Source organism: Cyrtonyx montezumae, unplaced genomic scaffold (assembly GCF_038088225.1).
Source record: "Cyrtonyx montezumae isolate F1298 unplaced genomic scaffold, pur_monq_1.0 scaffold_57, whole genome shotgun sequence".
Taxonomy (NCBI): domain Eukaryota; kingdom Metazoa; phylum Chordata; class Aves; order Galliformes; family Odontophoridae; genus Cyrtonyx; species Cyrtonyx montezumae.
Window position 1 is genome coordinate 334,545 of NW_027072064.1, and position 11,215 is coordinate 345,759.

Below are 11,215 nucleotides of genomic sequence, written 5' to 3' on the forward strand. Positions count from 1 at the left end.
ATCACCACTGGCCCTCAGATCCCAGTCCTGCTGTGTGCACACTCCTTATTTTAAACATGTTTAATATACCAATGCCTAAGAATCAACACAGATAGAGGCACCAACATATACAGCACTGTAAACAGTGAGGAGCCATCCCTGCCTTGGAGAGCTATCAGTCCAAGCTGAAACAAATGCTGTTCCTTCCAGGACCAAAACGTTTTCATCCTTTGGTCAGCAACTAAAGATAATGCAGCCAATGGATTAATTTGTAAGCCAAGATTTTTTTTTTTAATTAAACAGAACTATTTATATATATATATACAAAACCCAGAAAATATTGCACCATTAAAAAAAAAAAAAGGATATTTTACATCTAATCATCTGTTAAACAACACGTTTGTCCTCCCTGCACTGTAGTATATACATAGATTCACAGCAACTGTTGGATGTTAACAGGCAACCCGTGCTATTGGACGCCATGGAAATGCACTGGTCCACACATCACAGAGAAAATTCCCCTCCCACTGTCACCTTCATGTAGGGAACACGTCCATCGCTTTGTCACCTTGGTGGCCTTCAGGAACAATCCTCTCAAGTTGCTCAGAACAAGGACAAATTAAAAACAGAAGGCTTTGGGAACTTCTCAGTCACAATTTCTTTTGGGCTTGATCGGCACGGTTTTCTGGTAAAGTCTCTTACATTTCAGGGCTCAGACCCCAGAACTTGAGCGTGGAGGCTCTGGAGAGAACCATTTCCATCCCTATCCATAGAGAGGAGCATTCCAGTGTAGTTTTATTTTTGACATTTGTAATCCAAGGACTACAACTTTTCAAGCCCTGAGAGCATCTTCAGTAAGCCACAACCCCAGGGTCTCGAGGGATGCTAAAAAGTACATCTGCTTTGGCGTTGATAAAATGTGTGGCGATGAGAGAGAAGACCAGAATGGCAATGCCCACAACCAAAGTGATTATCTAGAAAGGGATGAGAAATACTTAGCATTGTTGCAACAAAGACAGACCAGAATCTCACAGAAGTTGTACTGAAACGGATTTATCTGTCAGAAAGAAACAGAGATCACCCACTACTGAGGCACTATGCAAACTCACCTCTAGCTCCTTGCTGGCTACCAGAAATATTCGGGCCCGGATCTCCTTCCATCGACTCTCTGTCCACGTGGAATACTCTGTAGATCCCCATTCCCTCAGCTCAAAGGCAGGAGAGAGTGCTTTGCTTAGGCGAACAGTCGACCGAACGCAGTAGGGGACTCGTGACGTTGAATTAGGGTCCAGAGAACCCTGCACCCAGGCATAGTCATACATCTGCAATGAAAACAAGACATTAAGAGACAGCAAGGCATTAGCAAAACCAGACCGTCTCCTGGTGAGAAAGAGAGGGCTTTTTCTGACTGTTCTCATTGTCAGGGGATCCATTCATTTACTCCTCGTCTGCCCTTCAGCGTTCATGTTTCCTTGTTGGAGGATTTGATCCAGCTCTCCCACGTGTGATTATAGACAGTACAAAGCATTCCTAAGTAGCTTTCCTCAACAGCAAAAAACCAAACAGCAGATCTGTCCTTGCCACTCTGATGACACTTACTTCTTTCTCAGTATTAGGTGCTTTTTCAGGGTTCAAGCACTCTTCCTTGGTGAGGTTAACAACAGTGCCTGTGAGGTTGGCCAGAACATACTGCACAAGGTAGGTGGTGTTCACAGGGCTGGAAACAGCAACGTAGTGCTGGGGAATATCATCACCTGGAACAGTCAGAGAATCGGAATTGATGGGGAAAATGCCAGAAGCAGTGTTACTGTGGAGCTTTAGAAAGTTGCCAGGTAACATATGGGGTCAAACACATCCCAGTGTTCTTCTCTATGTTGCTTACCCAGAATCCCTTTTAGGTCTGGTTTAATGATGGACTGAAACCAGGAATTGTTCATTTTAATCAGAAACCCATAGAGCATTTGAGTGACCTGGAAAGAGACGTAAATTGATTTATACAAAGAGGAAAGAACATAGCATCTTAATGGCTACATCTCTCAAGATTACTTGGCACAGAAAACATTTTCCACTACAGGGACCAAGAGCATAGCAAAGGAGATATTATATGTCACAACTGCACATTATGTGAAAGCTGAGTATCATTCCAGATCCACTGATTCCTTAGTTGATCCCTGAGGCACACAATGCCATCTCACCTCAGGTTACATTTCTCTGCCCTAAGACTGAGAGGGAACGAACTAGAGAAGGGTGCAAGTTTTTTCATTCAGCTGTGATGGAGAAAGGGGGAGAGGCAAAGCCCTCATGGAGACAGACAGGACAGCATGCTGTGTAAACAGATATAAACAGAGACAGAAGGGAAGTACGTGAGGGCTCATCGTAGATGCCAGGGACTCAATTCCATCTGCTCGTACCGTTTTTGGATCTGCCTGAATAGCAGAGGTGTCGTTGGCTCCCCCTGCAAGCCGGTAGAGAGCACGGGCGACCACTGTGGCAACTTCTGCCAGAGACTGCAAAAGAAGAGTACTCTGTGTTAATCAAGATAGACAGACCCAGCAAAACAATTAAGAGCAAGCCAGAACCTACACATCCATCAGCATGCTTATACTGCACTAGTGTTTGAGTGCCTATTGCCTCTGTAAATGTACAAAGCATTCCCACCTTCTTTCTGCCTTTTTTGGAAGCAGCTTTCCCCCTCTCTCCACGATCCCAATTGCAATCTGCCCCTACTGAAAGCCCCATCCAGATAAAGCAGCTAAAGACAATGTAGAATTGGAACCTTGGCTGTGTCTGTGACATACTCCAGGGTCTCCTCGGGGCTCAGCCCCTCAGGGTATTGCATCTGGATGTTCTCTGGAGTGTCGTACATGCTCTGGTAGTATCTGAAAAGAAGAAAGCAAACAGAGGTTGGGGAGGGGCAGAAGGAAGCCACAGAGCATGGAATTCAATTCAGAGTGTGTTTAAAGCAAACAGTGGGAGCAGTCTCCTGGGAACAGAGAGACAGCTCTGCCAAAGCACTGCCCTGCCACACGCTCCTTAAACCATTTAATGAGGCTTTATAATTAACTTGGCCCTTCCACAGCTTCTCCCATCTGAGGATCTCCAAGCAATTTACAAGCTGTGATTAGCTTTCAGGTGGGCGACAGCCCCGTCTATTAAATGGATAGAGAAACTGAGGCAAGGACAACCCATGCAGAAGGTCTCATGGGAAGAGAGCTTTCAATGCAAGTCATGCTAGCAGATTTTATTAATGCCTTATTTTGAAGGCAGTGAGGAATTCCAAGTGAACTCTAGTGGAGATTTACAACAAAGTGTCTGCAAACACACACAGCTCAACCAGGAATTGCATGGTCTATGCACCTGACATTCCCAGACAACCTGGGACTGATTTCCTCCACCTAAAGATGGTCACAGACCAGGGAAGTGTGCCGTCCTTCACCTCAGCTCCTCCTGCATCTTCAAAGCAGTGCACATTTAGAGCTAAAAGGGAAGAAAGGGAAGCTACTTCCCTTTGATCATGCCAGAGATTCTCAGTTAATAGAGACGGGTAGAAAATGAAGGCAAGGAGACAATTTGAAGAGTTTGGATGAAGGGGAGGAGGCAAGAAAAGAAAAAGCGAAGAGGGGATGGCTGTCCTCTACCCCACATCCCCATTTCCAAAGTTGAAGAGAAGCAGTTCCCCAAGGAGCACACAACATTAGGGTCATGTGAGGTGAATGAAAGTGCCCTTTCTAATGCCTGGGGCTTTCTGCCATCACAAATAGAAAGCTATATGGAAAAAAAAAAAAAAAAAAAAAAAAAGCCAGCTAGCTTCTGGAAGAACAGATGAGGCTTAGGCACGCTCAGTTGCCATTTGCTCACCTCTGGCTCCCAGCCAGCTGTGGGGAACATTTTCTGTACAAAACTGGATTTCTTTCGGTTGTCAGAATAATTATGTTGCGCTTGTTCAATTACATGGCACACGTTTGCTCCTCCACTCCCCCCGGCCTGCTGCTCCACATGTGCTGGGCAGCACAGCCCTGGCAGAGGCCTTGCAGGAGCTGGGGCTGCCCTCTGCCGGCCCTGCTGCCTCCGGCCACGGGCCAGCCCAGAGCAGTACCTGTTCTGGAAGGAAGCCTGGTGGTCAGTCAGGACCACCCCAGGAATGTGTCGGGCCCGAAGGAAGCGTTGGAATGAAGATGGGGGAAGAGGCTGTGAAAATCCAACTTCCTGCAAAGTTATATTTGCTCCTACGCTGCTGTTGCTCAGAATATCGAGCAGGTTTTTAATCTGAAAAGGAGAAAACAGCATTGGTCCACTCTTTTTGTACTGAATGTGCAGTTTAACATCCTGAACATCTGTAAAGTGCTACAAATCTCCCAGCATTTTGGTTAGGTGAATGTCTACAGACTGCTTTCACTCACCTGTGGCTCAACAGTTTCATTCAACCGAGAGACGGGGTCTGTATGCATCCATAGAATGGAGCCATTCCGTAGAGCCACCTGCAAGAAAAAAAACAAGAAAGAAAAACACCCTCAACACACACTAGGGCATGATTAAATCTTGTAGAACGGGGAAGTCCAGATCAGAATGAAAAACAAACTATAAAAGCAGTGAAAGAGGACGGTTGAGGAAACTACACCTAAACAATCACAGAGAAGTAAAGAATAAAAATATCCCCCAGCTTATTTCTTACCTGATTCAGCTCCACAAATGAATGAATGTTCTCCAAACGGAGAGGAAATTTGTCTTTTTCCATATCATACACCATTCGTGAACTACCAATATAATCAAAAGTCTCCTGCAACAAGGCAATAAGAAAAAACCCACACGTGACTTACATACAGATAGCTGCTCAGCACAATTAACAGCACCATTTGAGAAACAGAAGTGGAACAAAACCAAAAGTTCAAGGGCTAAGTGCTGCACCAAGTATTTATGAAGGTTTGCATGGCCTGGCTGACACCAGAATACCAAAGGAAATATTATGTTGTAGGCAGAGATGCAGCAAAGGACAAAAATGAAGGTAAACAGCAAAAAAAAAAACAGGAGATAGCAAGAAAGGTACAAAGTCAGACTTCTATGAGTATTGATAACTCACAATGGTACTGCAAGTGAGTAACAGTAGAGAGGCAATACTACACCCTCTACTTTGGTGTACAACCCCTCTGTTTCTGGGAGAGTAGAATAGGTCAGGGAAAAGGGCAAATCCTTCATTCCAGTAATTAAATACATGAAGCACTCCTGGAAGGAGCAGTATCTGTCTCCCTGAAGAAATAAGGAAGGCAAGATGACATCAACAACTTTGTCAGGGGAACTGCAAGAAGCTGAGCATTGCCTGGAATGAATCAGTGCCCCAAAGAAGAGAATCCCCATGACAGAAAAGGACAGTGAAGTCAGCCAGCCACCAGACTTTCCTCTTGACTATTATACAGCCAAGTCTTATCACTCCACTTACGTTCTGGGAGCACGACAGAGAGTGTTTGCTCCACAGTGCTGTGTGCTCACCTCCCTCAGGGAAATTCTGACTAGGGATGTATGTGCTGCGGAGGGTGAATGAAGGGAATCACATGGCTGCAGCATGAGGCTGTGGGAGCCAGTTTCACAGAGCTGCACAAAAGCCATCAATGTAGATGCCTTCAGGGGAACATCAGCTGTTGGCCATCAGTCCCTCCTCCACAAGCTTGTTCTGTTTTTTTCACAGCTGCCAACTCCAGTGCTGGGCTCTCAGAAATGAATTACATTTTGACGCTGTCAACACATATATTTTTAATCTAGTTTTTTTTTTTTTTTTCTGGGCTTCATTTCAGAATTTAAAGCCTAGCCATTTCTGTTCACCCTGAATGGGGATGGGACAGAAAACAAGACATACAGAGAAGCACACTGGGAAAGCAAAGTTTGACTTATTCATTCAGAATGAACTGTGGGACAGAATATGCACTGCCCCACTGGAAGCTCCATCTGTTCTTGTCATCTCAGTGAAATTAAGATCCTATTCTCACTAGGGGAGTGGAGAGAACCATGGTGTGGAGATACAGATAAATTGTTTTGCACAAAGAGTAGGAAAGAGTTTGTTTGCAAGCAGCCAAAGGCTGATTTGCTATTCTGAAACAAGCCAAATGGTGGAGTGATGCTGCTGTTCTTACCCCTTGGAAGAAGGTGAACATTATATTCCTCTGCAGCAAATGAATATCTGATGCCTTATGAAGGGCTTCAGCAGCAGCCAAGTGGGTCACAAAAGAGGAGACAGCACTCTCTGCCCCAGGTGCAATGTTCCAGAAGAAGGAATGGCTGTCAATCTGTAAGCATGAATAGCAGGCATCAGAAATGTGCTAAGAGGAATACTGTACTGGGAAAGCAAATCTGCCACCTCATTTTAATCCCATTCATCCCACTGATAAGGAAAAAAAATCATAGCATCCTGCCTAATGAAACTTCAAATACCAATTGCAATAGTCAATCAAATCCAAAGAAAGGGCTGGAGAACGGAGAAATGGAAACAAGAGAAGTATATTCTAATAAAACCCTACACTCACATCTTCACACAATCCTTCCAGTCCACCTTCTGCATAGCAAGATTAAGAGATACTTACTCGTGTAGCGACCATAATAAATTCCTTCTTAGGATCAACTTTTTCAGATGAATTAATAGGATGCAAGGTGCTCCATACATTGTAATCAAGAAGAGGATCGCATACCGTCTCTAAGAAGCAGAAACAACATTACTTGACAGTTGACATAGCAGAGACAACTGAAAAACAATCTTGCTTCTCAGCTGTAGCTCACCAGTGATCCTGTATCACAGGAGCAAACTTTCACCCAGCTGGGAAAAAGTCACCAACAGAACATTCATGAGGACAAGGATTTCAACTCATGTATGCAGGGCCTAATCCAGCAGTAACCTCAGAGCCATTTCTGATGATCAGTGTAGCAGGTATTAGGTGTCTTTCTCAGTCAGCATCTCTTCCACATATTCTCCAAACCAATGGCAATCACACTCCAAAATTCCTTATTACTTGAATTGCTCATTTTGGAAAAAGCTCAGTTGGCAAGCATTTGCCTTCAGGGAAATTTTAAAACTTCTTTCTTTTGCCCTATTATATTTCACTGGGATTTCTACCATCAGCCTTATCATGACAAGGAGAGAAATCTGCTCACCTGGATTAATGCTGAAGGTATTTTGGATGGAGTTGCGTCTCATGCAGGTAACAGTGCTGGTGACAGCATGCATGTGGGAAAAAAGCTGCATGGCACACAGAGGGTATTCAGGGCCAGCTCCATCAGTAGGGACGTTATGGTCTTGGTAACACTGGACAGAAATAAACACCACCATGAAACTTAGTTTGTCTGTAATAGTATGATGTACCAGCTATAAAACTGGACCATGTATTTTTACTGTAGATGTCAACATCTATGCTGAGTTAGCTCAACTTCTGCCCCCTTTCCTGATCTGTGTGGCAGCTCCCCTCTCTTACTGTCTGGGAACGTCAAGTACCTGCTTAATAACTTGAGTCTCATTGGCATCTTCAAGTAGAAAAATGGGGAAGTCAAAATCCTCATATGAAAGCCCACTCCCCACAGGATTCCACACAGTCCTATTGCAGTGTGCATACTGAGGGCCATAGTCCTTGGAATAGACACCTGGAAACAGAAAGAAATGGGCAAATCCAAGCCTGTGGAGAGAATAACATACTACAGCAAAGGTAGGGCCTGCTGAGAAAATGGCAACAAATACAGAATGAGCACCGTTATGGGCTAGGGAACCAGCTGACAAAGCTTAGAGATGGAGCTGGTCACTGCATGAGGCAGAGTGGCAGAGTCTGAGCATTGTGCCTCGCAGGGAGAATACAAAACATGCATGCTCAAAGCCATCCCATGCCAGGAGGCTGGCAGGAGCACTCAGTGAGCATTTATCACATGCTGAGAGAGCTGTGGAGGCACACAGAGAAACATTATACTCCAAAAGGAGGAACATACAAAACAGCATTTTCTGAGCTCATCATGTGCTGGAAATACCCCTAAGGCATCCGTAACGTGCCAATCATTTTAACACCTAGCTACTGAGCAAGCAGCATGAAGGCAAAGAGACAACAAATGCCAACACAAACTCATCTCAGAGTTTGCACATCATCCTTCACAGCTCAGCAGAAGAAAGTTCTGTGCAAACTACAGAAGGTAGCTTCTCTCCACACAGCACAAGACAGTAAATTAGCTGCATAAAAAAACCAAAACAAACACAGTAAAGTGAAAACCTATCTGAAACCACATGGGGAATCACATGTTCCATCCACTCAATGGAAAAAGAAGCTTTAATAACCAGGTGTGGAAAAAAAAATGCACTTTAAAAGTGAAAGAAAAAGAAACTGCACCAAATCTTGGTCAGACTGAATAATGACTTAATGTTGATTTAGCCAGCTTATGAGTCTTCCCCCAAACATCAGTCCAGCCCTCACTAAGAACTGATGAAATTCCAGCTCAGACCAGTTAGTTCAAAAGGACATATCAAGCATGTCATCTTAGATGAATTTTGACATGAAAGTGAAGCTGCACTTTCACGTGCCCTTTTGCCTCTTACAATGTAATAGCATTACTTTTCCTCCCAGCAATAAGAAAGAATTAACATTTCCTTACCAAACCCATCATTGGGGCACTTCAAACCAGGAGAGAAACCCTGGGGAGGGTTAGGTTTGGCAATAGACACTGCAAGGCCTGACACTCGTGAGGTTCCCTTCAGCTGCTGCATTACCTTCCTGGAACAGAGAAAATATAGGTGATATCTTGAATTCATTAATAGAAAGTTACAGTCCAAGACATACCATTACTGATACACACTACACTCAAGCACATCGGGATGCTTTTGATCAAAATAACCATCATATTCCTTTCTCCTTACTGTCTGAGAACTGTGTAAGATGGCAACAAACAGAAAATTTCATCACTTTCCTGCTTTTCCCAGGAGACATGACAAGTACTAATCACGTAGTGAGCTTCAGGAAAAGCTACAGCGATGAATGCAGCACAGAACAGAGCTCTTCTGACAACCAAACCATACACTTAAGAAGACAGAAACCCAGGCAGTAGAAGACAGTAAAAACATGTGTGCCACCCTCACTTCAGTGAAGGGACGATTTTGTCATCTCTCACTTGAAAAATGACAGTTTTCATAATAAAATTACAGATCCACACCATAATTTTACTGGGTTCCTGTCACTTAGGGAAGATAAAAACTGATGACAACTGACCTGTTGAAGAGGTTTCCATCTAGTAATATCATGTAGGGTGGGTGAGGGCCATCAGCAAGCACCCAGTTCAGGTCCTCTTCCTTCTCAACCACATGTATCACCCCTGTGTCTCCACTAATGGAGGCTGTGGAAAGAGAAAGTACCCTTCATGTTTCACTGTGTTCTACTCCCTTCACACCCTCAACAACTCCAAAATAATAGGACAGCATGGATCAAAGAGCTTTTAGGAAGAACAGCCAATAGGAGATGAAAGATAGAGTAAGCAACTGGTGAACTGGCATAGTTTCACTGACATAAGTCAGAAAAAGCAACAGCAGCTCTTAGAGGGGAAAAAAAAGTGCAGAATAAAAAGTAACAGAAAGAGGCATCCAAGTTTTAAAAGCATGCTTTGTTTGAGCACTGACTTTAGCTAACTAAGCACTGCATGTCTCCTGTGACTGGAGGCAATAAGGCATAACACAGCAGGAAACTGAGGCCTTAAGATAGAAAAGCACATGAGGAAGCAAAGCACAAAGGGAAGACAGGACCTGCCTGCCTCAAGGACATACTCATAGCAGCTGACCATCACGGAGGGCTAAAGACTGCAAACTCAACTGAGAGCTCAAAGAGATCTCAGCAGGAGGTGCATAGGGAGAAATAAGGGCAAAAAGTCATGGCTGCAAAAGGTGTGAGCAACTGAGTAGGTCTGCATGCTTGTCATTTCATCCCATACCAAAGAAAGCAGAGGGCAGACAAAGCACTTGCCCATGTCTGCACTAACACCAGACTCACATCAGAGGGCAGAAGTCAGGGAACCATGCACCTTAGGAAACCTCTCAGAGGAAGTGCAGCTGTGTTGCCCTGTAGTGGCAGCTGACAACCTCTGCTGCAGGGAGTGGCCCAATCAGGAAGCAAAATTCAATTACAAATTAGCAAAACACTGACTCAGAGGAAGCCATTTTTACACACAGTAACTTCAACAAGGAGTACTATGTGAATTGGGCTCCCTTATCCTTCTTCTCAGTCCTACCAGCTTAGCAGCCCTGCTCCTACACCTTAATATGACAATAACCATACAAAATTAACAAGCAGTGCACAAGTAACTTAGCCAAATCCTTCAGTCCCTTCAGATGTCTCTTTATTAATTATTTACTCTCTGTCTCCTTTCTCTCTCCTGATTTGTTAACACCTAATGCATTCTGCATTAGGCTCACAACCTTTGCCTTGTACCCCAGGATGTTGGTTGAGCACAGACAGCAGAATCTGCAGCCACAGTGCTGTGCTGTGGCTCAGCTTTGAACTGAGCAAACACTGACTGTATACACTGAAAACATTGCTCCTTGCCAGCCCACGCGTGGATCTTTCAAGGACACAGATTCTCTTAAAGTCTGCTCCTCAATTTAGCAGAAACACATCAGCATGAGTGGAAAGGGGTTGGAAAAGTCAGCAAAAGCTGATGAGAACGTGGGAAATGCTGATCCAGGCAGGACAGCGGTATTATAACCCATCTGCCTGGACTCAGTCACACCGAGGTACACCTCCAGCCTCCACAGCTGTACTCACACTGGCAGCCGATCTGGTGCGTGGCATTCAGAAGACGAACACACGGCGCCGTTTTGTTCAGGGGGATGTAGATCTTCCTCTCAACCGAATTCCCCTCGCAGGAGCCTGAGGAGAGGACACAAGTCCACCTCAGGGAGGGCAAACCAGGAGCTCCCACACCTCAAAGCCCTTCCACAAGCACCGAGGAGAAAGCTGAACCCCTCCCCAAGTGCGGGGGAGAACAGAAAAGGACTCCAGTGCCCCACCTCGCAACAGACCTCCACCTCAGTGAGGGGTCGGCCCCAGAACGGATAGGCCCAGCCCAGGCCAGCCCTGTCCCTCTCCCAGCCAGCCTCACCCGCCACCAACACGGCGAGAAGCAGCGCCGGCAGCGACCCACACCAAGCCGGGAGCGAGGCACGGTAGCTCCCTACAACAGCGGTCACTCCCCGCCTCCCCCCGGCTCCCTCCAACGCCGCCATCTTCCAGCCCAGTTC

The 11,215-nt window shown here is 45.2% G+C and overlaps 1 protein-coding gene across 1 annotated transcript; it reads right to left on the reverse strand.

Moving 5' to 3' along the window:
* Positions 1–243: 243 nt before the first annotated feature.
* NCSTN (nicastrin) lies at positions 244–11,200 on the reverse strand. Its single transcript, XM_065749051.1, has 17 exons — positions 11,077–11,200; positions 10,740–10,844; positions 9,198–9,321; positions 8,587–8,705; positions 7,451–7,596; positions 7,114–7,264; positions 6,549–6,658; positions 6,102–6,254; positions 4,652–4,756; positions 4,380–4,457; positions 4,076–4,245; positions 2,756–2,858; positions 2,391–2,486; positions 1,862–1,949; positions 1,579–1,733; positions 1,089–1,301; positions 244–953 (listed from the first exon to the last, which is right to left on the reverse strand). The coding sequence occupies exons 1-17, from the start codon at positions 11,198–11,200 to the stop codon at positions 831–833; spliced, it is 2,163 nt and encodes a 720-aa protein (XP_065605123.1). The 3' UTR covers positions 244–830.
* Between the last annotated feature and the right edge of the window lie 15 nt (positions 11,201–11,215).

Excerpts from the sequence above, each read along its gene's own strand:
- NCSTN (XM_065749051.1), bottom strand. The coding sequence starts at position 11,200 with ATGGCGGCGTTGGAGGGAGCCGGGGGGAGGCGGGGAGTGACCGCTGTT. Across the intron at positions 7,265-7,450 it reads AGACTCAAGTTATTAAGCAG|TGTTACCAAGACCATAACGT; the intron begins GTACTTGACGTT and ends ATTTCTGTCCAG. Across the intron at positions 954-1,088 it reads TAGCCAGCAAGGAGCTAGAG|ATAATCACTTTGGTTGTGGG; the intron begins GTGAGTTTGCAT and ends ATCCCTTTCTAG.